This window comes from Prunus avium, chromosome 2 (genome assembly GCF_965620075.1).
Source record: "Prunus avium chromosome 2, drPruAviu1.hap1.1, whole genome shotgun sequence".
NCBI classification, from domain to species: Eukaryota; Viridiplantae; Streptophyta; class Magnoliopsida; order Rosales; family Rosaceae; genus Prunus; species Prunus avium.
The window spans coordinates 27692636-27718048 of NC_142285.1; the positions used below are offsets into that span (position 1 = coordinate 27692636).

The 25413-nt window shown below is 36.6% G+C and overlaps 3 protein-coding genes and 1 pseudogene across 7 annotated transcripts; 2 read left to right on the plus strand and 2 right to left on the minus strand.

The window, feature by feature from the left end:
- Window positions 1–1733: 1733 nt before the first annotated feature.
- Window positions 1734–7347, plus strand: LOC110771055 (uncharacterized). 4 transcript variants are annotated; one of them, XM_088248306.1, is made up of 11 exons: window positions 1734–2108; window positions 2213–2268; window positions 2720–2794; window positions 3161–3257; window positions 3365–3487; window positions 3579–3674; window positions 5892–5979; window positions 6154–6238; window positions 6377–6446; window positions 6533–6622; window positions 6904–7347. In XM_088248306.1, the coding sequence occupies exons 5-11, from the start codon at window positions 3377–3379 to the stop codon at window positions 6985–6987; spliced, it is 624 nt and encodes a 207-aa protein (XP_088104432.1). In that variant the 5' UTR covers window positions 1734–2108; window positions 2213–2268; window positions 2720–2794; window positions 3161–3257; window positions 3365–3376; the 3' UTR covers window positions 6988–7347. The 4 variants fall into 4 exon arrangements, with proteins under 4 accessions (XP_088104432.1, XP_088104433.1, XP_088104434.1 ...); XM_088248307.1 differs by having other exon boundaries at window positions 3368–3487; XM_088248308.1 differs by having other exon boundaries at window positions 3161–3253.
- Window positions 7348–7645: 298 nt separating this feature from the next.
- LOC110771053 (rust resistance kinase Lr10 pseudogene) lies at window positions 7646–9388 on the minus strand (annotated as a pseudogene). Its single transcript, XR_015833658.1, has 2 exons — window positions 9322–9388; window positions 7646–8854 (listed from the first exon to the last, which is right to left on the minus strand). The product of XR_015833658.1 is annotated as a rust resistance kinase Lr10 pseudogene (transcript).
- Window positions 9389–9535: 147 nt separating this feature from the next.
- Window positions 9536–11046, minus strand: LOC148296772 (uncharacterized). The gene is made up of 3 exons (XM_088248623.1): window positions 11030–11046; window positions 10025–10809; window positions 9536–9588 (listed from the first exon to the last, which is right to left on the minus strand). Exons 1-3 carry the CDS (start codon window positions 11044–11046, stop codon window positions 9536–9538), a joined length of 855 nt encoding a protein of 284 aa, XP_088104749.1.
- A 58-nt stretch (window positions 11047–11104) lies between these two features.
- LOC110771052 (rust resistance kinase Lr10-like) lies at window positions 11105–13473 on the plus strand (the record flags this gene model as incomplete). Its single annotated transcript, XM_088248305.1, has 3 exons — window positions 11105–11858; window positions 12012–12047; window positions 12137–13473. Coding segments are annotated over 3 exons (1839 nt in total), but the record flags the coding sequence as incomplete, so codon positions are not given.
- Window positions 13474–25413: the final 11940 nt, after the last annotated feature.

Sequence of the window (25413 nt, forward strand, 5' to 3'; positions counted from 1 at the left end):
GTATTCACGAGGCCCATTGATGGTCCAAGGAGTGGAAGTTTTGGGCTACTTGAGAGCACCAAAACTCAAGCTCATTCCTTGAGCCCAAACATATGGGTAAGCATGAGAGAGAAAACCTAATAGCCCATCACCTTAAGAAAAAGCCCACAACACTTGAAGAAATCCCACATCAGCTAAAACTTCCAGCTGCTTGAGCAAACTCACAAGCTGCTGGAAACAAAACAGCCCGACGTCTTATATCCAACATCATGGAAATATCCAGCATCTTTCTTAAAACCAGATCGAAGCCAAACCACCAAAACCAAGTGCTAATGGAATCACCTTTTGACCAGCACCCTTACCCATTCTTTCCTCTTCAAGCTTTGGTGAGAAAACAACAAACAAAAGTGGGCTGCTCCTCACCCACATGGAGAAGTCCAGCTGCCTGAGGACCTTGGAACCCCAAAAAGCTGCGTGCCTATGGGTTCAGGCTAGGGAAATTTCACCAAACAAGAGTAAATGGAAGAAAGTGAGGAAAAGGAGAGAGGGTGGCTTGACAAAATTAAGGTTTTTAATGCCTATAAAAGGAGCCACTTTCTTCCCAGCAAAACACACAACAAACCGATCGAAGGCAAGCATCCCCCCTGGAATCCTTCAATTTCATGCTTTATTCTTCCATCTTCCTCCTTTCTCTCTCTCAAAACCCACATCCAGAGAGAGCAAGCATCATCTCTCATCTCTGGAACCCTCCGATTTCAAGCCTTGTTCTTCCATTGCTTCCCATTTTCTCTTCTGTCAAATCGCCCAGGAGCTTGACGAAGCTTTCGTCAAGCTGCTGGAAATATGCTAAAACCACCCATGCTTTCATCTTCTTCCTCACTCTCTCTCTCATAACACATATCCAGAGAGCAAGCTTCCCTCTCATCTTCAAAACCTAGCAATTTCGTGCACTATTCATCCTTCTTTCCCATTTTCCCTCTTGGCAGAACTGTTCCAGTACTTGACAGAACTTTCGTCAAGCTGCCGGAAACTTGCTCAAGCCACCCGTTCCTCTTCCTCATCTCTTCCTCTCCCTCTCCCTCCTCAACAAATCCTCCCAAAAACTCTCTCTTCCCCTTACTTCGAGCCTATGTTTCTCATAGGAAACCCAAGCCTTCTCTCTCTCATGCTAAACTCATGAATGCTCAGCTCCCATGGCACAAGCTTCTCATGCCAAGCCTAAATATTTATCTGCAAGCAATTGTCTTTTTTGTTGGTGAAGATAACCAGGGTGTTTCCTAAGGCTCCGCTACCCTTTCGAAGCGCACTTGGGGTTTGATTCTCGAACTCAGACATAAGGAGTGGTTCCAGCCATTTGCTTTTTACAGCAGCCCAAGCCCATTCGTCAAGCTGCTGGAACGAAAAAGCCCCTACAGAGGATAATATGGTAAATTCACACTTTTTCATATTTAAAAAAATTAAAATTAAAAGAAAAATCAGATAATGGATCCTATTTTTATGGAACACAACTACCATTATTTTTTTTTAATTCTTAAATATTTTTTTTTATTTTTATTTTTAAAAAGGCTCTCGCAGTCGCGGAAGCTCGTGCGGAGAGGCTAGTTGTGAATAATGTCTCAAATATATAGATAATTTTGCCAACCAATCCACAAAAGCAACTAAATATATCAAATTTTTATATATGAATATTTTAATTATCCGCGAATAGACTGTTCTGCCAACCAATCCGTTTTCTTTTCCTTGGCATTGTGCAAGAACAAAGACCTTGGGGGTCAAAAGTCCTCAGCAGCGTTTTCTTTTGGTTCCCGCCTCTTTCTTTCTTCTTCGTTGTTCCTCTCAGTCACTCTTTCTCTCCCGCCTCTGCCTATCTCACTCTCAGACTCTCTCCAGATTTCACACGAATCCCGCTCTCTCTAAGTCACTCAGTCTCTCTCTCTCTCTCACCCGCTCTCTCTAAGTCACTCAGTCTCTCTCTCAACCGCTCTCGCTCGCCTCTGCCTCTCTCAGTCTCTGGTCTCTGCCTCTGTCCGTTCTTCCTCTCAGTCACTCTCTCAGCCACTATCGCTCTCTCTCACCCGCTCTCTCTTAGTCATCAAAGGTCTCCCTCTCTCGATTTTTGTTGGTTTGAGGTATTAATATTTTGAAACCCTAATTCAAAATTTAGGGATTTTTGTTGATTTCTGTTATTTCTTTTTATATATTCTGACTTTGTATATATATTTTTTCTGGACAGAATTGATTTGAAGGCAAAGTTTTTCCAGATTGGCTTGCTGGTTGTGTTTATTTCTGGTATGGAATTGTTGCTGTTTTATTTGCTATTTTTGCTGTATTTTTGTTATTTTTGGAAAGAATTGCATCATTCAATAACGTGATTTGGCAGATATTGAGTAATAATTTAATTTGTATGATTGGTTGCTGTTTCGGTTGCTATATTTATTTTTGTTTGCTGTTTGAATAAGAGCTGCATTACCATTGAAAATTGTTGCTGTTTTATTTGTTATTTTTGGTATGGAATTCATCATTAGCATGTTTGGTATGATTTATTTTTTCTATTTGTGATACCACCACGTTGCATGATCTACTGAGACTTTCTATGCCAATGCTTGTTGATTGTCACCATTCTATTAGTTCTCACTTGTTGATTGTTATTGTGGAAACCCTAATTCAAAAATTTAGGGATTTGACTCTGTTGTATTTTTACTATTTATTTGTCTGACTCTGTTTATTTCTGGTAATTTAGGGAATCAAAAATTCTGGCTGGAATTGATTTTGAAGGCTAAGGAAAGGATTGGCTTGCTGGCTGTTTTTATTTCTGGTAATTTTTCTATATTTTTTGTTGCTTTTTTTTTTTGTTATTTTCAGTTGCTGTTTTATTTTGTATTGGTTGCTGTTTTATTTGTTATTTTCAGTTGCTGTTTTATTTTGTATTTTTGGTTGCTGTTTCATTTTTTTATTTTTGGTTGCTGTTTGTTTTATTTGTAGTTTACAGAAAACCGTCTGAAAATTAATTTGTTTCAATGTTAATGCTTATTGTTTCATTTTTTGGTTGCTGTTTCAATTAATTTGTTTTTTATATGTTAATGCTTATTGTTTTTTTGTTATTGAAGCATGCAATATTTGTATTTTGGTTGCTGCTGTATTTTGGCTTATTGTTTTTGTTTTATATGTTAACGCTAACCAGAGAGCAGGACATCGAACATAGAGAGCAAGTGCACCTCCGTCCACGGCACAGAAGAGAGAGAGAGAGAGAGAGTTGCTATTGTTGGAAACTAAGGCTGGTAATTTTTTTCAATTATGCTTGAATTTGTTGATATTTAACATTGCATTCTTTGCCCAAAATCTGCGACTTTAATCTGAGCATGCTTGATTTTGGAATATAATTTAGAAGACAACCCAAATGTTCTACCTCAGCCGAATTGAGCACACTCTGCGGCTGCCTCCTCATCTGCTTAGCCTTCGTCTAGAAGATGCAGTTAGGGGAGAGCTTGAGAAGCTTTTCTTAGATAAGGTTTGTGGCCTGATACATATTTTGAATTTTGCCCTTTGTTTCTTATTCACAATGTTTTTACTTTGATTCACTATGATGTTGTTCCTTGTAGGTTATCGCCAACTTGGGACTTTGCATTTCTGTGCATACTATACAATCCATTAACGATGGCTTTATCTTACCTAATGATGGTCATCCAACTTTTAGGGTATATATTTGTTTACCTTACTCTTCTCAATTTTATGACTATAAAGTGCTTTGGGTAAATTCTGTTTTGTTCAAATTTAGGTTGTTTTAGTTCGTATAAGTGGAATCAGCTTGCTTGCTTCAATTCGTTTTATTTTTCTTATTCATATTATTTCCAATTTTCAATTGTAAGATACCTCAATTTATTTCTGGTTAAACTGTGCGGTGTATGAGAACTGCCAATCTAAATACCTGGTATCGTTGATACAGATTATTAGGCCTTTAGGTTAATATGCAATAGACAGTGATCTTCTCTATATCCAAATTTTGTTTGTTGATTGGTGATAATGGTGTGCTTAAGTAGGCTTGTTTTGGTCAGGTAATTTCGCTTGTTTGTGGATTGCTTTTGTTGGTTTTTTGTTTTTGGTTTCCGAATAAAATTGGGAAACTTTGGTGTTTTAGCTGATGGGTGGTAAAGATTTAATGGTTTCGGAGAGGGTGTTGGGTTGCAGTAGGGGTTAATGATTGGTTTAGTTTTCTAATAAGAACTATAATCGTGCTTTTAGGTATGTAGTGGAATAAATTTTGTTGGAGCTGCTTTGGATTATAATAAAGTTGTGGATTTCCATTTGTAACATGTTTCACTCAAATAGTTTTGAGGGAGAATGGTATGGCTTTTAGAGCATACTTGTTTAGTTTTCAATGCATTGGCATTGTCAGTCTGTAAGAGCATCCACAATCATGCTCTCTATTTTTTAGTTAAAATTTAGCTAAAAACACTATAAAACTATTTTAGTTCTCTATAAAATTTCAAACTCCAACCATACTCTCTAATTTAAAGAGTCATAAATGCTTTTAATAAATTTTAATTCAATTTTTGGATAAAGTATAGATACAAAAGCAACAACAAAAAATAGTTGGCATTAAATAAATGGTTAAAATACTATTAAAATAATTGAGCATTAAATTATAAGGAGCCACTAGGAGTCCTTTCTCTCTTCTCAGATTTAGGAGCTCCTAGAGATCTCTCTATTTTAGGAGGTGGATAGGAAGTATGGTTGGAGTTGTATTTTTCCAATTGCTCTCAAAATTTTGTGTAAGGAGGTGGTTTAGGGAGCCCATTGTGGATTTTCTAACTTATAATTATTAAATTTGGTGATTGCATCTATTTTGATGATTGGTCTTCCATTGTGGTCTATTCGTTTTGTACAGGTCTTGATTGAAAGATTGGCATTTTTTGCTTTATCTCTTATCAGGATTTGATTGGTTTTAATCAATTTTTTCATATTTGATAAAATACTTTTCTGTAAGGAATGCTTTGAACTACTGGATTTTGATTTTTTGACTGACTTTGAGTTATGTGATTATTTGTTGTATGAAAACACAAACGAGTTTTGTTTGGTTGTTTGAGTCAGAGTTTTCGACTTAAAATGATTTCGAAACGAGGAAGCATATCATTGTTCTTCGTGCACTGGCTGCAGAAGATTGATATCTCTTATGTGTAATTAGAATTCATCACTTAAATTCTTTACTTCTTAGTCAGTGCCTGCCTGCTAGCTAGCCATTTATTACTTGTTAAATTGATTACTTAATGTCTGATTGTTAGCTTAAATGGGAGCTGCTGATTAGCGGAGAATTTATTTCCTGGATCCTACATAAATTAATGTACTCTACCTTCATTTGATATGATAATATGTAATATACAATGATCTTCTTCTCTATATCCTAATTTTGTTTGTTTTGTTTTTCTGAAACATGGAATCAGAGCAACAAGCTCTTGAGATCTAACCCCACTGCTACCCTTACCCTAGAAAAAAGGAACAAAGAAAGAAACGGACAGCTTCTTCTCTCTTTCCCATTACTATGACATAGGTTCCTTTAAATCTTTTCGCTTGGATTTCTTCTCGGTTCTCAGCTTGATTTACTTCATTCCCTGTGGGTGACAAAACTGATAACTAGGGCGTGTCTTCTTCTCTATGAAATTGAAGTGCCTAATTACCTTGAGAGTGAGTATCACTGGTATAAGCTGAGTATTTGTTTTTTACACTTAATGGGTAACTGTTAGGCATTTAGACTAATTAAGATTTTCAGCTTAAATTAATGTCTGATTTGCAGAGATGATTACCAGAGAAATTAATGTCAGAATACTCCCTTCATTTGAGTATGCACTATGCAATGTTCTTCTTCTTCCTTTCTAAAGTTTCTTGTTTTATTTTTCCCCTTTTTCAACAATTGGCAGGTGGAGTTCACACTGATTATGTTTCGTCCATTTGTGGGAGAGATAATTGTCGCAAAACTTAAAGAATCTACTGCAAATGGTTTACGTCGTATGTATTCTACTGAGATGAACTGAGTGTAGCTTAATTCTACGTCTCATTTAGTTTTTCCTTCTTAGTTTCTCTTTGGTGCAAGCAATTCTCACTCTATGCTTTGATGGACTCCTCTTTGATAAGGAAGCATATCCATGTCTTATAGTCTGATTTTGAATCTTTAAATGGCAGTGTCCCTTGAATTTTTCGATGATATTTATGTACCTGTTCATCTTTTGCCTGTTCCATCCCATTCCGTGCCTGACCCAGGAAAGAGGTGACCATCCCTTCCATGTCTGGTTGTTATAAGTACAAATAGAGCGTTATATTTATAATCCTGCATGAATTCTTGTATATTGATATATTTTTAAACACCCTTTAATTTGTAGTTTATAATATTTGCTGAGGATTACAGGGATAGAGTCGTGTGGATATGGAAGTTTCCTGATTCAGATGAAGAACTTGTTATTGATGGGATAGACGAGGTTCATATTGTTGTGGTTTGATTTATCCATACGTACTCAAATTTCAGTTGCCTAAGTGTATGCTAACTTTTAGTTCCAAATGGCAGATAAAATTCCAAGTTCACAGTGTGAACTTTCCTCCAATTCCAATTGTGCAGCCAGAAGACTCAAAACCATTTGCCCCTATGGTGGTTACAGTAAGTTTGTGCTTTAAATCTTATCATACGACTGGTGGTTGCATCTAGCTGTAGCATCACTTGATCTCTAGTTCTCTACAATTCTCCAAACGCAATGTAACTATTGCAAAAATCCTGCTCTGTGAAACTTCTGTTCCCTTTAAAATCTGTGCTAATTCCTTTATGTAGAGTTACACTAATTCTTTTGTTACATCTTTGTTCAAATTAAATGAGGGTTCTCTTTTGGCAAGTAGATTTCTAATGAATTCTGTGAGCCTCCAATTAAGTTTCCTATTTTGCAGGGATCAATTGATTTTGACGGTTTGGGCCCTGTTTCGTGGTGGGTGGATGCAGAAGATAAGGATGAAGAACCTGAAGATCCTTAAGCTGACAGACCTTCAGCAAAGGGGAGCTACTTCTATCATGTTTCTCATGAATGTGTTTGAAGGCATGAATACAATTTGATTTGAGCTTGTAACTTTTTCATTTTAGATTATACATAAACTATTGTAGTTCAAATTAGCTTGATGGGAAGGTGGACAAACTTTAGTGGTGTAGGGGGTAAGACAATATTTGTATGATTCCATTGTGAATCAGCTTAGCTTGAGCCTTGGGGGTTAGTGGTTTTGACCTGCTGCCCCATTTGCAATATTCTTAGGGAAACTGCTACTTGCACATATCTAAATGTAATTCTAGCTTCAAAGTGTTTTCTTAGTGTAGAATAAATGGACTTGTTTTTTTATTTATTCTTTTTGTAATTAAATGAATGTATTAACAAAAAGGAGGGCAAATCCTACCAATAGAAGACAATCCCAAGCTAACAATACAACAAACACTAATAGCAATTAGCTCATAGAGATCTTCCAATCTGCAACAAGATAGGAGTTAGCAGGTGAGGTTTTAAACGCTAGAGAGCACAGCCTACCTAATAGAATTCTGCAATTACTGAAAATCATACAATTTGAGTGTTGCAGCAAAGGGGCAAGAAGCGTTTCTGAAAATCCTGCAATTTATTTCCTTCCAAATGTAGTAAACAAAGGCAGCAAACAGAAGTCTAATTGTGCTTATTCATTACATAATCTCCCTTGCACATCAAGATTGCTATATATTACATTGTTTGATTCGCATCAGCAATCAAAACGATTTCTGTAGAATTTGTAACTGTTGATGCACTTGTGGTACTTGAATTGTCCCCAAGAACCACTTCTGGCATTTGTTGTGGATACAAGAAAGGCTTTGGAGGCATTTCAAGGCTCTCAATTTCTCCTTCAAGCATCTCAACTGCTTTATTCATAGAAGGACGGTCACTAGGCTTCATTTGTATGCACCACAATGCAACAATGATCATCTTCTTTATGATCTTCTCTTCCTCCTCTGTGGCGTCTTCAATTTTTATGTCCTTTCCATCATTCAATTGGTCAAAAACCCATGTTGGAAAGTATATTTGGCTTGACTTCTCTATGGTTGCATTTAAATTCTTTCTTCTGCCAGCCATTTCCATCAATAGCATTCCGAAACTGTAGACATCAGCTTTGTATGAAATACCTCCAATGTTTTTATAGAATAACTCAGGTGCTATGTATCCGATAGTTCCTCTTGCTGCTGTCAAAGATACAATGCTATTATCGAGCGGGCATAGCCTTGCTAATCCAAAATCAGACACCTTGGGAAGAAAGTTCTCGTCGAGAAGAATGTTATGAGGTTTGATGTCGAATTGCAAAATTTGCATTTCACATCCTCTGTGCAGATATTCAATACCACGAGCCACTCCAAGCGCAATTTCAAACATTTTCTCACAATTCAAAGAGATAACTCCTTGTTGAGAAAATAAGTATTTATCAAGAGATCCATTAGGCATGAAGTCATATACGAGAGCACGCTTTGAACCCTCAACGCAGAAGCCAATGAGTTGCACCACTTTAACGTGGTGAATCCTTCCAATGGTTGCAACTTCATTGATGAAGTCTTGCCCATTAGCTTTGGACTTACCCAACATCTTGATGGCTACAAGGCGACCGCTACGAAGCTTTGCCTTGTATACAGAGCCATACCCTCCTTCACCCAATTTTATCTTGAAACCTTTTGCCATCTTTTTTATGTTCGAGTAAGAGTACCTTACTGCCACGAGCTTATTGTTCTGCAAAAAGTCTTCTATATTGTCATGCATTGACAAGTGCCTCCTTTTCCATTTGTATATTATTAATGCAGTTGCACAGGGAAAGCCGAACACATACATGACTATGTGCAATATTCCTGCGCAATTCACAAAAAGTGGACTCAATAGAGACATTAATTGATTGCTACAATACTATCAACATTTTCCTTAGTACAACATTTTTCATTAGTGAAAGGCCCGGGCGTCTGGTAACCTTCTCGTGTTTAGTTCTTATTTGTTACTTTTTTAGCAAAGATGGAGAAACAAATATATGGGAGAAATATTGGAGAAATAAGAGATGGGGAACAAAAACTTGAAAAGAGGTATTTAAAATTGCTTTTAATTTGTTTTCTTTTTGTGCAACATTTCATACCATTTTCTCCCTCTCCTCCTTTCTTTCTCATTTTGTCTCTCTATCTCTTTAACTTAAAAACCAAATATTGAAAAGATAAAAAAAAAAAAAAAAAGAAGGTTATCAAACGGGTTCATGCTTTTATTCTTCAGTTATCAATAGCTAAAACTGAAAAATGCTACACAGTAACTGATTTCAAGTAGTTCACATTACCTAGGTAAGAGATTACACAGGTTAATGGAATCCAAGGAAGGGTGAAACCCCTGTTGCACTTGTTGGTGAGTGCATGGAAATACAAATAGAATAGCACTTCTGCAAAACAAGTGAAAAACTCGATCATAAATTCATAATTTAATTAAGTATACTTTGATTAATGTAATGCCGGATTAAGAAACTAAGTACTACACATTTGAATATGTAAGTTGGATTACTTGCCTGGTATCAGGAGTATGAAGTTCAAGATCTTCTGGTACAAATGTTCTGCATTGCAAAAGAAAATAAGATTCATATTTGCATACAAAAAGATCATAATATTAGAAATCAACATGTCATAGTCTACTTTTGACCACCAAATTATTTGTAGTGAAAACACCATAAACTAGCCTCCCGTACTTAGTTGATAAAAACTCTCTTCCTATTCCTTTGATCAGTATCTCTAACATAATATATCTACAGTAGATGGATGACTGTAATATATCAATCTGTACACAGATGGAAGCAAAAGCCTACACATGTCCTTTCCACACATGAGAACAACGTGAAATGTTATTTGACAACAAAATCTTGCAGTGCGAAAAACCAGTAGTCAAATGAATAAATAAGGCTTGGTGGGTGGTGAAGAAGATATTTAACAAATATGTTGACTCTCGCTAGCATTATTGAATAAGTGAAATCATTAACAGATGCACTTTAGTACCTTTGGTTGTTGAAGGGCACTTGGTTTTACTCACGTTGTCGAGCGTGCAGTTCTCCTTATCCCTTCTACATAAGTTACATGCACCGTTAAACCATGAGAGCTCAAAGCCGCGCGCTATTTCATTATATATACCCTCACAGGACAAGTTCTGGTGCAGATCTGTAGATGTTGAAGGTGACACCACAACCATTTGTGTTATTTTGCAGGACTCCCCCAAATCGAATGAACTTATGTTGCCAATCATGACATAAGAAAACATTCTTAAAGTACTGGACAAAGAAGAATTGGCAGAATTGTTGATGCATGGAGCTGTATCAACAAGGCGAGGAGAATGCATTGGATTTGGACAGCTGATAAAAATTATAGGCACTTCATGTATCACTAGACTACGTTCTTGAATATATTTGTCTCTATAATAAAGAGGAAGAAAAGGATCTCCATCATCGCTAAGGTTGTAGGAGGTTAAAGAGTAAAGTGGGTTGGAGAAGTAGTTGTCTTTCTTCTGAACACCAGCATCCACAACTCGGATTGTCCAATCACTGTAATTGATCGCCTTTACGTAATACTTTCCCGAATACAAGCATATTACTGTAACATTTTCCTCACAATATAGCTCAAAAGTGTTGTAGCCACAGTTTTGAAGGTCTCCATTTAAGTCGAATGGAGACCTTATGTTAATATTGCCACAATAAAGGGCACTATCTTCCACGGTGGTGTCTGGAAACAGAAGGAAGGAGGAAGAAGGAGAAGGAGAAGGGCTATGTGTGCAGCAAATAGGAGACTTCCTCTAGACATAATGAGAGAGAATATTAGGAGGAAGGGAAGAGGCATCCAATCCAATAGGAATTTATCAAAATTATGGAAGAGCACAGATTAATTAGACAACTTAGGTTCTGGATTTTGGAGCCTCTGAAGGCAAGCGATAAGCTGCTCAGTCAACCAAAAGTAAAGTCACCCAAACAGAAAAAATTAAATATTAATCCTTATGGAAATTAAATACTAAACCATCTATCCGTCCACATATATATATATATATATATATGTTAATGCTAAATCTTATATATCCATATCTGTCGTATACAATCAATTAATAACTTAGCAAGAGACCGGAATGCTGCAAGCCATTTTTTTGTTAGAATAATGCTTCTGATCAATTTCTTATGCTGGTTGCTCATAGTAGTAGATGTCAATGCAGTCCATGAAGGAGTAGGCCTTGAAATTTGCAGAGAAGCAAGATGTAAACCGGACGGCCCAGCCATCCGATTCCCATTTCGACTTAAAGGTAAGCAGTCAATCCATTGCGGTTACCATGGCTTTGATCTATCATGCACTAACGACAACCAGACTCTGCTCGAGATGCCATCTTCATCTAACAACTTCTTCGTTGAAAAGATTAAGTACACATCTCAGGAGATTGAAATATATTACCACAGTGATTACCCATCGGGAAATATTTTTTACTTCAGTTTATCTTCTTCTCCCTTACAATTTGTGCCTGGACACAATAACTATAATTATACCCTATTTAGCTGTCCATATCCAACGGGAACCTACACAAGCTTTTGTATGATGCCTTTGAGCCTTTCCGACAATCCTGAAAACGGTACATATGCTGTGAACACTCAATGTTCTGTTGATAGACTGCCCCTAGAGTCTTGTACCAAGCTGCATGACTATACATTAATTCCGGACATATCATCCTTTCCAATGAAGTTGGGCAAGGCATCATGTCGACATTGTGAAGAGATGGGCAAGGCATGTAGATCAAAGATTAGTGAATATAGTCTTGCACATGTTCAGACTGCAGAAAGCGAATGTTTAGATTTCCCTGAAGGTATCATTTAACTAAACTTGGCTTTGTTGCAGTACTTTGCAAGCAAATATTATTTATTTTCAGTCATTCAAATTCGATCTGATTAGTCAGGACTCCGAATTTTATTGATTTCATAGCAAAAGTACTTATTAGCTTAAATAACAACTTTTACAGATAGTAGTCGTAGAGGGACACGCATAAAGATATCAGGTGAGTTGTCCGTAAATTAAAATACTTAAGTTGATGTATAAATCTGAATCAAATATAATTAGGTTAATTTTTGTCATCTCTATCTGCAGTTTGCACAGTTTCTGTGGCTCTTATAGCAGTGGGGGCTCTCATCATCTACCATGCCTATAGCTCCAACAAAACAGAGAAAACAAATCAGTTGAGAATTGAAAGATTTTTGGAAGATTACATAGCTCAGAAGCCAAGCAGATATTCCTATGCTGATATTAAGAGGATAACAAATCAATTCAAGGACAAGTTGGGGCAAGGGGCCTATGGAACAGTTTTTAAAGGGAAGCTTTCCTCTGAATTGCTTGTTGCTGTGAAAATCCTCAACAATTCAAATGAAAATAATGGAGAAGATTTTACAAATGAAATGGGAACAATGGGTCGCGTGTACCATGTCAATGTGGTTCGCTTGGTTGGCTTTTGTGCTGATGGGTTTATACGAGCTCTTGTGTATGAATTCTTACCAAATGGTTCATTGCAAAACCTTTTATCATCAGCAGATAATAAAAACTCTTTGCTTGGTTGGGATAAGCTGCAAGATATTGCTTTAGGTATAGCCAAAGGAATTGAGTATCTTCACCAAGGGTGTGACCAACGAATCCTCCATTTCGACATCAAACCCCATAACATTTTGCTAGACCAGAATTTCACTCCAAAAGTTTCCGATTTTGGTCTAGCCAAGTTATGCGCAAGGGATCAAAGCGCAATATCCATGACAACCGTCAGGGGGACCATGGGCTACATTGCACCCGAAGTGTTCTCTAGGAACTTCGGTAGCGTGTCCTACAAGTCAGATGTCTATAGTTTCGGGACGTTGTTGCTGGAAATGGTTGGTGGCAGAAAAAACTTTAAGGTCATGGAGGACTCCACCAGCCAAGTCTACTTCCCAGAATGGATTTATAACCTTTTAGAACAAGGGGACGACCTGAGGATCCATATTGAGGATGAAGGAGATGCTAAAATTGCAAAGAAACTTGCCATTGTGGGTCTATGGTGCGTCCAATGGCACCCAATAGATCGTCCTCCAATGAAAGTTGTAGTTCAAATGTTAGAAAGAGAAGGTGACAATCTAACCATACCACCCAATCCTTTCTGCTCTACTTCGAATTGAATGAATACAACTATACTGTCTGCAAGGCATCTGGACATTTGCGTACCTCAAGAGTTCTACCAGTCACCATGATTTTGTTATGAGATCATGCACTGTAATATTAAATAACATATGGTGTTGAATATCGTAGTATATGCTAAGTGTTTAGGTTTGAATTTGTCATGAGTCACTATTCGCTCTATATTAATTAGTGATTCGAGCTGGTTTTCTGTACTATTTTCAGTTTATCTTGTTATTTTCGTATGTAATGATTTTTAATTCAATTCCATCAGTCCTTTATTCATCGAAGGCATAGCGACGAATTTATATTGAGTCAGCTCCCATTTCCAATTCAATTCACAATTCTCAACATACCCATTTCCAACAAGTTTTGCTTCATAATTGGTAGTTGAAATTCACAAAAAAGACTACTTTAAATCAATATTTTCAAAAGGTGACTTGCGGTCTTGTAATGAAAAGTCGAGGAACGCTTTACGTTCAAAGAAAGACAAAAAGAAAGAAGCCATCATATCATTCGATCCATTTTTACAAAGTAGATTAAATATTATTGAATATTAAATAAGTAGAAAGAAGACCAAGACCTGGGTCTGCAGTCAACATATATTTAACGTTTTTTTTTTCCTAACTTATATTGTTTAGTTTTTTCTAGATTCACACTTGACCAGCATGTGCTCTCATATTAACATTTATGAGTCAACAATGTGATGCTTAAATTAGACTCGTTTTTAACGAGTGATGAAAGTGTGAATGCATTTTCCATTTTATCACCCAATTTTTCAAAAGAATTTAGATGAAAATTTAATAAAATATAAGTCATATTTTTTTTGGTCAAGAAAATATAAGTCATATTTAATAAAACAGTCTCGCTCACTTAAGGATCTAAAAATAAGGTCTTGTGAGTTCCTATTTAATAAAGGCCATTGGATTAAGGGACAATTTGGAATTGCTGTTACTTTTAAAAAAGTTGCTCTGATGTGCTTTGAAAATAAATAGCTATAAAGTAAAGCAACTCCATTTTTTGTAAACATTATTTTTAAAGGGTTATTAGTACAAAAATTGGTGTCAAAACAGCTTGATAAATTTTAATATAAAATTATTGTAACTGTGAATAATAATTAAAATATTTAGAAAATTTTGCCAACCAATCCACGAAAAGCACTCCAATGATAGACTAAATATATGAATATTTTAATCATCCGCGAATAGACTGTTTTGCCAACCAATCCGTTTTCTTTTTCTTGGCATTGTGCAAGACCAAAGACCTTGTGGGGTCAAAAGTCCTCAGCAGGGTTTCCAATAATTTATCAACCTAAAACCTCGCACTAGCAACTGAATGTCTACTGAATGACGATGTCGACCCATTAACAATTTCCTCTTTATCTCCAGCAATCAAATTCACTCATAATCAACATCACCCAAGGCAGACAAAGTGTGGAAGCTCAACCAATATGGTGCAAAATTGTGAGTGAAAACAAATAGAAACCGGCATGGGATAAAAGGAACAAACAACACTCAACATGAACATCAAGATTTATATTGGTTCGGCTTTATAAGCCTACGTTCAGTTTGGAGACGACAGAGCAATTCACTATATTCAAAGAGAGCATACAAGTAGTGTTTATCACTCAATTTTCTGAAGTCAAATTGTCAAATTGTCACATAAGACATCAAATTTAAATTTAATATTTTGTATTCGATATTTTCCTTGAAGATGCTCGGCTGCGAATTAGTTAATTACCAAACTATATATAGTGAATATATCAATTTTTTAAAAAGACTCCTTTAAAATCAATATTTTCAAAAGGTGACTTATGGTCTTGTAATGAAAAGTCGAGGAACGCATTATGTTTAAAGAAAGAGAAAAGAAAGAAACCATCATATCACTCGATCGATTTTTACAAAGTAGAGACCCAGTAAATTATTTTAATCAACGATTAAATATTATTGAATATTAAATAAGTAGAAAGAAGACCAAGACCGAGACCAAGACCTGGGTCTGCAGTCAACATATAGTTAAGATTTTTTTTTCCCTAACTTATATTGTTCTGTTTTTTTCTACATTCACACTTGTGTCATTAACAATTTCCTCTTTATCTCCAGCTATCAAATTCACTCATAATCAGCATCACTCAAGGCAGACAAAGTGCGGAAGCTCAACCAATATGTGCAAAATTGTGAGTGAAAACAAATAAAAACCGGCATGAGATAAAAGGAAAAATCAACACCCAATAAGAACACTAAGATTTATACTAGTTTAGTTTTATAGGCCGACGTTTAGTTTGGAGACGACGGAGCAATCCAATATATTCAAAGAGAGCACACACGTGGTGTTTATCAAATACACCCAAATTCACACTCACACAAATACGAGATAATTAAAGAGAGACAAATAAGAATTTTTGTCTCTACGTCAAAGCACTTATGCAGCATAAAATGAAGAAGAAAACAACTGGAATTTTATTCCTTCTCCTACAATACGTAGCAGCAACTCCTTTTCTTCTATGCTCTCTATCTCATTTCTCTTCTTTTTCTCTCAGTCTGCTTGTTAGTACAGATGGCTCGATACAAGCTATAATGTGTAAGTCACACGTTAGAGAATATAACAATAATCTACAGTTCAAATATAGGTGGTTCACTTCTAATTGCACCGAAATCTATGAAGTTAAAATCTCACACCTAGAAATTCATTGGGCCTAACTCAACCCAAAGATTGGACCTATGAGGTTAAAGTAGTGACAATATTAGAGCATGATTTGAACAAATAGGAGACTCGTTTTTGGCCCGTTGGTAGGACACTACCTTCCTCTAGTTCTCTTATATTGCTCAGCAATAAAACTCTCCTTTTATTGTTTCTTACCCACCCATGTAGTCCAAAGGAAAAAATGCACATAATGCTGCCATTCCACTTTGCTTTCCCACTCTGTGTAGACGATATTAATGCTTAAATCTTATCCATATCTGTCGTATTCATTATCAAATGTAATGGTTTTTGTTTGTCAAAGTAAAAAAAAGAGAAGGGGAATTTTCTTAAGCACACCGGGTCACACTTTGCCTCGAAGTTGCTGTAACTGTCCCCAAACTCCAGCATTTCATATTAAATTTATATTAAATTTTTGTAATTGTTGAGAAAATATTGAAAATTCTGTATTGTTGATCCCCAAATAATAAATAAACGAAAGCATTCACAATCATTGGTATGACATGATAATAGAGAATTATAAATTAATTTCTATTTTCCTATCATTCGTAGCTAATGAAGTTTAAGTGACAAGTTTCCAAAATTTATTATATTTTTTGTTAGGCGGCGAATTTGTTAATTACCAAACTATATATAATGATTATATCAATTTTTTAAAAAAGACTACTTTTATTGTTTCCGTTTTTACAAAGTAGAGACCCAGTAAATTATTTTAATCAACGATAAATATTATTGAATATTAAATAAGGAGAAAGAAGACCAAGACCTGGGTCTGCACAGTCAACATAGGCTTGAGTTTTTTTTTTTCCTAACAATATTGCTCTGTTTTTTATACATTCACACTTGACCTGGGTCTGCTCTCTGATTGATGAAAGTGTGTACGGATTTTTCATTTTATCACCTAATTTTTCAAAAGAATTTAGATGAAAATTGAATAAAATATATAAGTCATATTTAATAAAATAGTCCCACTCATTTAAGGATCTAAAAATAAGGTCTTGTGAGGTCCTATTTATTAACCAAATAAATGTTTAAAGTCAGGAAAAAAAAAATCTATTTATATTTTAAAAAATTAAAAAAAGGACACGACCGCCTAGCCGCCTAGGCTGATTTTTCGAACACCGCCCAGGAAAGCATTTGTTCAGCCGAGTTCTATGATTATCACAGTGAACATACAAACTTCTAAAAGATTTCTGATTCAGAAAAACCATACCATTGAATTAAGGGCCAATTTGGGTGTTATTTTTAAAAAAGAGTTGTTTCTGCTGTGCATTGAAAATAATTAGTTGTAAAGTAAAACAGCTTCATGTTTGCTAAACAATATTTTAAAAATATTTTTAAAGTGTTGTTAGTATAAAAAATAGTGTCTAAAATATATTTTTAATTTGAAAATAATATAAAACTGTTGTAACGGTAGTTTTGCCAACCAATCCACGAAAAGCACTCCAATGATAGACCAAATATATCAATTTTTATATATGAATATTTTAATCATCCAGGAATAGACTGTTTTGCGAACCAATCCGTTTTCTTTTTCTTGGCATTGTGCAAGACCAAAGACCTTGAGGGGTCAAAAGTCCTCAACAGGATTTCCAATAATTTCTTATGTCTTACAAATAAAAAATTAATGCACAATGTTATTATGATAATTGAATGAGGCAATGAAGGGTGTTTTCGTGTACCATGGACAGTAAACACAATAAATTTATATAAATAAAGTTTGTTTATACTCCAATCTCATCTTCACTCTCGTTCTCATTTCCATTTTCCCCTTATTTTGCTTTATACTCTTGCACAAAAAATAAAAAATAAAAACTAAAATTGAAAGGGTTATGAAACGGATTTCTTTGTATCAATCATATTGACTTGGTGCTCATTTTGATTCCAATCTGTTTACTTTTTAGTTATTATGTATATATAAGATGTGATGGTTTTGTTTGCTTCTTGCACTTCCTTTTCAATTTTTAGTTTTTTTGGGATTTTTTTCCACTTCTATATTGTATGCATCAATCAATTGGCGTAAGTTTCATTTCTAGGGAAGTTGACCAATGATTATTCTCCTAGTTCGTGTGAAGCGTTGGCAAAAAAAAAAAAAGAAAAAAAAGTTGATGCGAAAGTAAGTTCACAGTTTTGGCAAAACATATAGTTAGCGTTGTATTAGTTCAATAATTAGTTAGCACTTGAGAGTTACTGTATATATATATTTTAAGGAGAATAATTGTGTACTTGATTGAATAAGGTAATAAATAAACTGAAACTGCACTTGGATGGTTGTTTCCTAGACTTTTTTTTATTCAATTTCGTTGTATGATTGAAACTTTCCAAGTCTTTAAGAAATACAAATAAATTTCTTGGAAATTTTACTAATTTTGGCATTGAAATTTCTTTACAGTGTATTTGGACAAGGAAGTTTAATTTTTTATAGAATTTGTAAATGGTGGAACTTGAACACCTTAATAATACAAGTACAAATATGATCGATTTAAAGAAGATTCTAATGATATTTCTCTTTTCAAAGTTGGAAGAGATCCAAGTATTATTCTCTACTTTTTGAAGTATTGTCTACATGCGCGAAAAATTTCCAAAGCAACAAATTTTTCTTTTTGATGTTGATTTTGAAAATTTTCGCCTACCGCATGTGGACAATAGTTAGAAAAATAGATCAATAATACTTGAATCTCACTTATCTCCCTCAATTCAATTTTTTGGCTTTTCACATGTAAGTCCTTTTTAACTTTACTATTTTTTTGGCCAAATTTTTTAACTTTACATTTTAAAAACAAAAAATTAATTAAATTTAAAAATAAAAATAAATAAATAAATAAACATTCGAGCACAATATTGTAGAAAATACCTTGTTGTACTTTTGAATGAAGAAATGCTGTAACACACTAAGGGGTTAGCTGAGGGCTTTTTCTTCCCATTACCCAAATATTTGTGGTTACCCAAATTTTTGAGATGCTTACTTCTTTTTTTTTTTTTAATTGATTAGTTCTTGAAGTCAATTTCAATACATTTCCTCTCAAAATTGGTCACATGATGCACACCTGACTAAATTATTCAGGACTAAATTGGTTTCTTCTCATGCTTCTCTTTCTCCCCTTCACTATCCACTCCCCTCCCCTTCCCTTTTCTCTCATCTCATCATGGCCATAGCTGCAAGTGTCGTGGTCTCTTTCTTTGAAGCACACCCAAATGGGCTTTGGGCTTTGGACTTTGGGCTCCTAGTGCTTGTAGTCCCACATGCTGGAAGAAAATCTAGAAACATAATTCAAGGCTACTTTGGGAACTCAGGCGAGACTCTGGTAAGGACAAAAGACACCCTGCAGGTTTGGGGTGGTTCTCAATATGGACTCCAAGGTATCAATTTTATCAATTTACACCCTTACGTTTTCAACATCGTCCAATTTCATCCTTCCTTTAAGTTGACCACACAGTCAATCGTTAAATGCTAATGTGGCACCCGTGGGACCTACCTCACCAGCGGATTGACCATTCAGCGTACGACTGTTGAAGGGTATTTTAGGTTTTCAACAATTCCAAAAACAAAAACAAAAAAAGCTAAATCGAGCCCAATTTGGGCACGCGTTGCAAAGCTCGAGTTCGAACAAAAATCCCCAAAAGTCTTCCTCAACCACAGTTTAACCTAAATCCTAAAACTCCATAGCTAAGACCTGAGAGAAATCCAGGCGCTGCGATTTTGGAAGAACTGAGAAGAAATTAGTTGGGATTTCAGGGCTCCAGGCGCTCCACATCCCTCGTATGGTAAGTAGCTTTAAATTTTTGCGAATTCAGTTATCTGTGGTAAATTGGTTAGAGGTCGTATGGGTTCTTGTGCTTTGAATGGTGTGTTTTATAATCTGTGTGGAATAGTGGGAGAAGTATGAAAGATTTTGTCGAATATAGTTGGTCCTTCTGCAGATTTTGTTTGTAAGGATGTGCTTGCAATGTCTGCCTTTAATAAGGCCAAAGTGTCTGCCTTTAATAAGGCAAAAGTGTTAGGTGGAAGGGTGTGAAAATGGTTGTTTAATAGAAACTTTGCCTTTTCTATAATGATCCTAAATTGAAAATAATTGAATACTGTGTTTTGCCTTTTCTGTAATGTTTGAATACTGTGTTTTGTGTAATATTTTAACTGAAAATAACGACATGTAATATGTAGGTGATCCTGAATTGTTTTCTATTCGAATGTACCATGGTGGTCAAATATGTGGTAACTATTATGTTTACTTTTTAGTGATGGTTTCGTTTGCTTCTTGCACTTCCTTTTCAATGTTTATCTTTTTGGGATTTTTTTTCCACTTCTATATAGTATGCATCAATCAATTGGCACAAGTTTCATTTCTTTCAAATAGGAAAGTTGACCAATGATTATTCTCCTAGTTCATGTGAAGCTTCGGTAAAAAATAATAATAATTTGATGCGAAAGTTCATAGTTTTGGCGAAACATATAGTGAACGTTGTATTAACTCAATAAGTGGTTAGCACTTGAGTGTTACTGTATATATATTTTAAGGAGAATGATTGAGTACTTGACTGAATAAGGTAATAAATAAACTGAAACTGCACTTGGATGGTTGTTTCTTAGAAATATTTTTTATTCAATTTCGCTGTATGATTGAAACTTTCCAAGTCTTTAAGAAATACGGATAAATCTCTTGGAAATTTTACTTATTTTGGATTTGAAATTTCTTTATGGTCTTGGACACCTTAACAATAAAAGTACAAATATGACTAAAAGAAAAAACTAATGATATTTCTCTTTTCAAAGTTGAAAGAGATCAAGTATTATTCTTTACGTTTTTTAAGTATCGTCCACATGCGCGAAAATTTTCAAAAGCAACAAATTGTTTTCTCTTATGTTGATTTTGAAAATTTTTACCTACAAACATGTGGACAATGGTTAGAAAGATAGACCAATAATACTTGAATCTCATTTATCTCCCTCAATTAAATTTTTGGGCTTTTCATATATAAGTCTTTTTTAACTTTACAATTTTTTTGTTGTTGCCACATTTGATAACTTTACATTTGAAAAAGCAAAAAAAATACTATTTTTTTAAATTTAAAAAAACAAAAAAACCCATTCGAGCACAATATTGTAGAAAACACCTTGTTGTACTTTTGAATGGAGAAATGCTATAACACACTAAGGGCTAGCTGAGGGCTTTTTCCTCCCATTACCTCTCTAAATGTTTTTGTATAGTGTTTTTCCTATTCCAAACATCCTCTCAGCATACGCTTTGTTGCAAACATTCTTCCAGTATCTAGCCATCATGTCACACGCTATCACCTTCACTGAGGTTTTGTCTGCAAAATTCAAAGTGTTCAGAGGCTTGTGCAGTAAACTCAAACACAATGGTGAATCAAGGCTTATTGCATCCGCAACTCCAAGATTGGATCCCCACCATCCACTAGCATGTCTGGCTACTGTCAAATGACATCCACCATGCTAAATGTCCCAAAAGCTATATTAAACCATTCTACTTCAGCCAAAACCAAGCATCCAAGCATACAAGCCGAAGTCAAGCGTACATGCCAAAACCAAGCATCCAAGCATAAAAGCCGAAGCCAAGCGTACATGCCAAAACCAAGCATCCAAGCATACGAGCCAAAGCCGAGCGTACATGCCAATACCAAGCATCCAAGCAGACAAGCCAAAGCCAAGTGTACAGGTCAATACTACGCATACAAGCCAAAATCAAGCGTACACGCTAATGCCAAATACCAAGCATACATGCCAACATCAAGCATACATGCCAATACCAAGCATCCAAGCACGCAAGCCAAATACCAAGCATACATGCCAACACCAAATATACATGTCAAAACTGAGCGTGCGAGCCAATATCAAGCATACAAAATTAATATCAGACACACAAGTCAATGCAACTCTTGCAAACCACGATCATGCAAAATCAAGCCTCTCTAGTCACTCAAGAAAATAAATCATGCAAGCTAAGTTATTTTGAGCTAATTCACTAAGCATTTTCTTCTATGTCATGCCACAAAATAGGTCAACTCTTGGTAATTCTAGTGAGTGACCTCCAAAATTACAGTATCTAGGAAAGTTCTTCAAGGCAACACCCTCGGTGTTTAAGAAGGATTGGATTTTAAGCGGGACCATCACGACCCCTCCAACCTTCCCAGAAAAAACCTGGCTGTAATTTCAGAGACACTTAACTAGTCATCCTTGAGCTGTTCTGAAACCCATGCCACTGCCATTTATTTTGGGCTAGAAATTGATTATTTGGACCATTTCAATACACATTCATGGCCCCAATAATCACGGGGGCTAATGTTGAGGCCCAAAAAATCCAAGGCTAGGTCCAAATATATTTCTAGCCCAGTACAACACCTAACTTGGGAAGAAACCCAACTTGGGTACGCAAGAGTTCGTCATATACGCTTGCACACGTGCCACGCCAAGTAAATAAGCAACATGCCACGCTACAAGTTTAAGTGGGCCCAAGCCACACGAATGCCTGGGGCTTGCTGAGCGGGTTGTGGTATGGATGGTTACGAGTTTTCATGAGGCCCATTGATGAGCCGAGAAATGGAAGTTTTGGGCTGCTTGGGAGCCCCGAAACTCAAGCCCATTTCTTGAGCCCAAATATGTGGGTAAGCAAAAAGGAGAGAAAATAGCCCAATACTCTAGGAAATTAGCCCATTCCCTTAATGGGTTAACCCATCACCTTAGAAAGGCCCAAGCAACCAAGGAAAATATCTGCAGCCTCCAGCACTTAGCTGGAAACAAGGGCCACGATAAAAGCTAAAAAATGTCCATGTATGTAAGCTGCTGGGAGGCTCCAGCACATGGGCAAAACAAACATCAAGGTAGAACACTCAAAGAACCAGAGGGTATTATCGCACGCAGGTTGTTAGGAGGAAGAGGCACCCTTCAAACTAGCGCCCTTACCCATTTCTTTCTCCCACTAGCTCTTGCCATGGAAGAGGGAAGGAAAGAAGGTGATCAGGTAGCCGAAAATGGGAGTGCATTACTGAAGCAGCTGCGGGAAAGCCTTAGAGCTCCCAAAAATCTTGTCTTTGTGTGTTTGGACAGAGGAAGATTTCACAAAATGGGATGAGTCAAAGGGAGAGAAGAGAAATGAAAGGAGAGACTTGGTAAAATTTGGGAGAAACCATTAGGGTTTCTTGGAAAATGGGAGCTTCCAGCGGCTATAAAAAGGGCCATCTCCTACCCACCAAAACAACCACATCAAGAGAGCAAGCATCATCTCTCATCCTACCAACCCACATCCAGAGATTATCTCTCATCCCTGAAGCGATGTAATTTCGTGCCCTATTCCTCCATCTCCTCCCATTTTCTCTTCTAGCAAGCTATTCCAAAGTCTGGCATATCCTTCGTCAGGCTGCCGGAAGGTTACTCAACACACCCATTCTCCTCTCTCTCTCTCTCCCCTCAACTAATCCTCTCGAAATCCCTTCCCCCTTGATTTAAAACTATGCTTCTCATAGGAAATAACAGCTCTCTCTCTCTCTCTCTCTCTCTCTCTCTCTCTCTCTCTCTCTCTATCTTTAATGCTAAATTCATGACTGCTTTGCTGCCATGCCACAAGCTTCTTATGCCAAGCTAAGAATCTATCTGTAAGCCATTGTTAGTTTTGTTAGTGAAGGTAACCAAGGTGCTTTCTAAGGCGCAGCTACCTTTTCGAAGCATTCTTGAGGTCCGATTCTTGAACTCAGACATAAGGGGCAATTTCACACGTTTGGCTCTTTACAGCAGCCCAAGCCCGCAGTAGCTGTCGGAACGAAAAAGCCCCTACACACTGCTACTCCATACCAAAGTAACCTCACTCAACCTAGAAACTCTACACCCCCTTGCCATTTGCCCCTTGCACCAACACAACACACTCTCACACACAAAAACACACACACTAAAGGTCATCAGGAAGCAACACCATGTTGAAGAGAAAGAGAGAGAGAATGGGAGGAGAGAAAATTCAATGGACGATTTTAGCGTAGGTTTTTTGCTACTGTTGGGTTGAAGAACATGAGAGGATAGGAAACATAAGGAGAATGGATGTTCCTTGTTTAATCTTCTGAAAGAATTTGAACTAATTGTGTCACAGTTGAGCATTTCTGTCCAACTGCTACATAGACACAACACAATATAATGTCTCTCAAAGGCAGCCCTCGAGTTCAGGGAAAAAAAGAGGAAATCCTTTCCTGGCCTCAGGAGGAATGCTTTTCCAGCTCAAGGGAAAAGTACCTCGCCCACTTTCTTTTCTATGCCCTCCCTCCTACTTCAAAACAAAGAAAATTATTTTTCCCCACCCCCATATTCCTTCCCCTCCAACACAAAAAGGTATATAATTTAACAAGGCATTCAGTATGTGTCTAACAAGGGATTGGTAACGCTGGCCGAAACCCATGGAGCTAGGGTACCTCCATCATGTGTGTCCAAGGACATATTTCTTGCAAAAAGCATGACATTTGAAGGGATAACAGAGTGTCAAAAGGCAAAGTACATGAAAGGAAAGAGCAGGTCAAACCTTAGTGTAAATCGTATTGAATGATCTTGCAGTTTCTAGGAAAGATTCCAAATGTGCATGCACCTCTGCATAATCCTCATCTGGGTTGTATGCATATGCTATATACAATAGCGCATAATCAGGGCAAGAAAAAGAAGGAATATAATCAACAACACAACATTTTTGGGGGTGGGGGGAAGGGGGAGTTCGTATAAATAAAAGGGTTAATTACAATTTAGTACCCTGTACTTACACCGTTAAGGCATGTTAGTCCCTGTCTTTTCAATTTTTACAATCGCATACCCTTAGTTTGTAAATTTTTTGCAATGTGGTTCCGCCGTTAGGGTTTATGTTAGATCTCTCTGTTAACTGCCTACGTGTCATTGTGGGTCCCACATTTTTTAATTTAAAATTGATTAAAATATGAATAAAATATTAAAAATCAAAAAAATCAAAAAATCAAAAAATTTCTCTCTCTCTCTCTCTCTCTCTCTCTCTCTGCGTTCTCTCTCTGCAACGAACCCAGAAACCCAGCCTGCAATCTCTCTCTCTCTTGCTTCCATTGTTTCCTTCGATCTTGGCTGGTCTTTCTGCTGTCAGAAACCTGTTTGAACCATTTGGATCTTTCATCATCTTAGCTTTTGTCCCATTTTTCTGTTAAAGTTGGGATTTTGGGGTCAAAATTCACAAACCCATCTTGAAATCCAGCTGCTCTCTCTCTCTCTCTCTCCATGACCAAAGCTCGGAACCCCAGCCCCCATAACCCACAGAACCCATCCCCCATCCCCCCTCTCTTTCTCCCTGCATTCCCCATGACTACCACCCTTCAAACCCCACGAACCCAGAACCCACGACCTCAGCCCCCACGAACCCATAACCCATAACCCATAGATCTCAAAAGTAGGGTTTGAGATGAGCCACTCGTTAAACCCTATAACTGCCCGGCCGGCATCAGGGGACAGATTGAGCACGGACTGGACCAGGGAAGGAGTCGGGGTGATATGGGAGAAGCTCAATTGTAGGCGTTGGGTGACA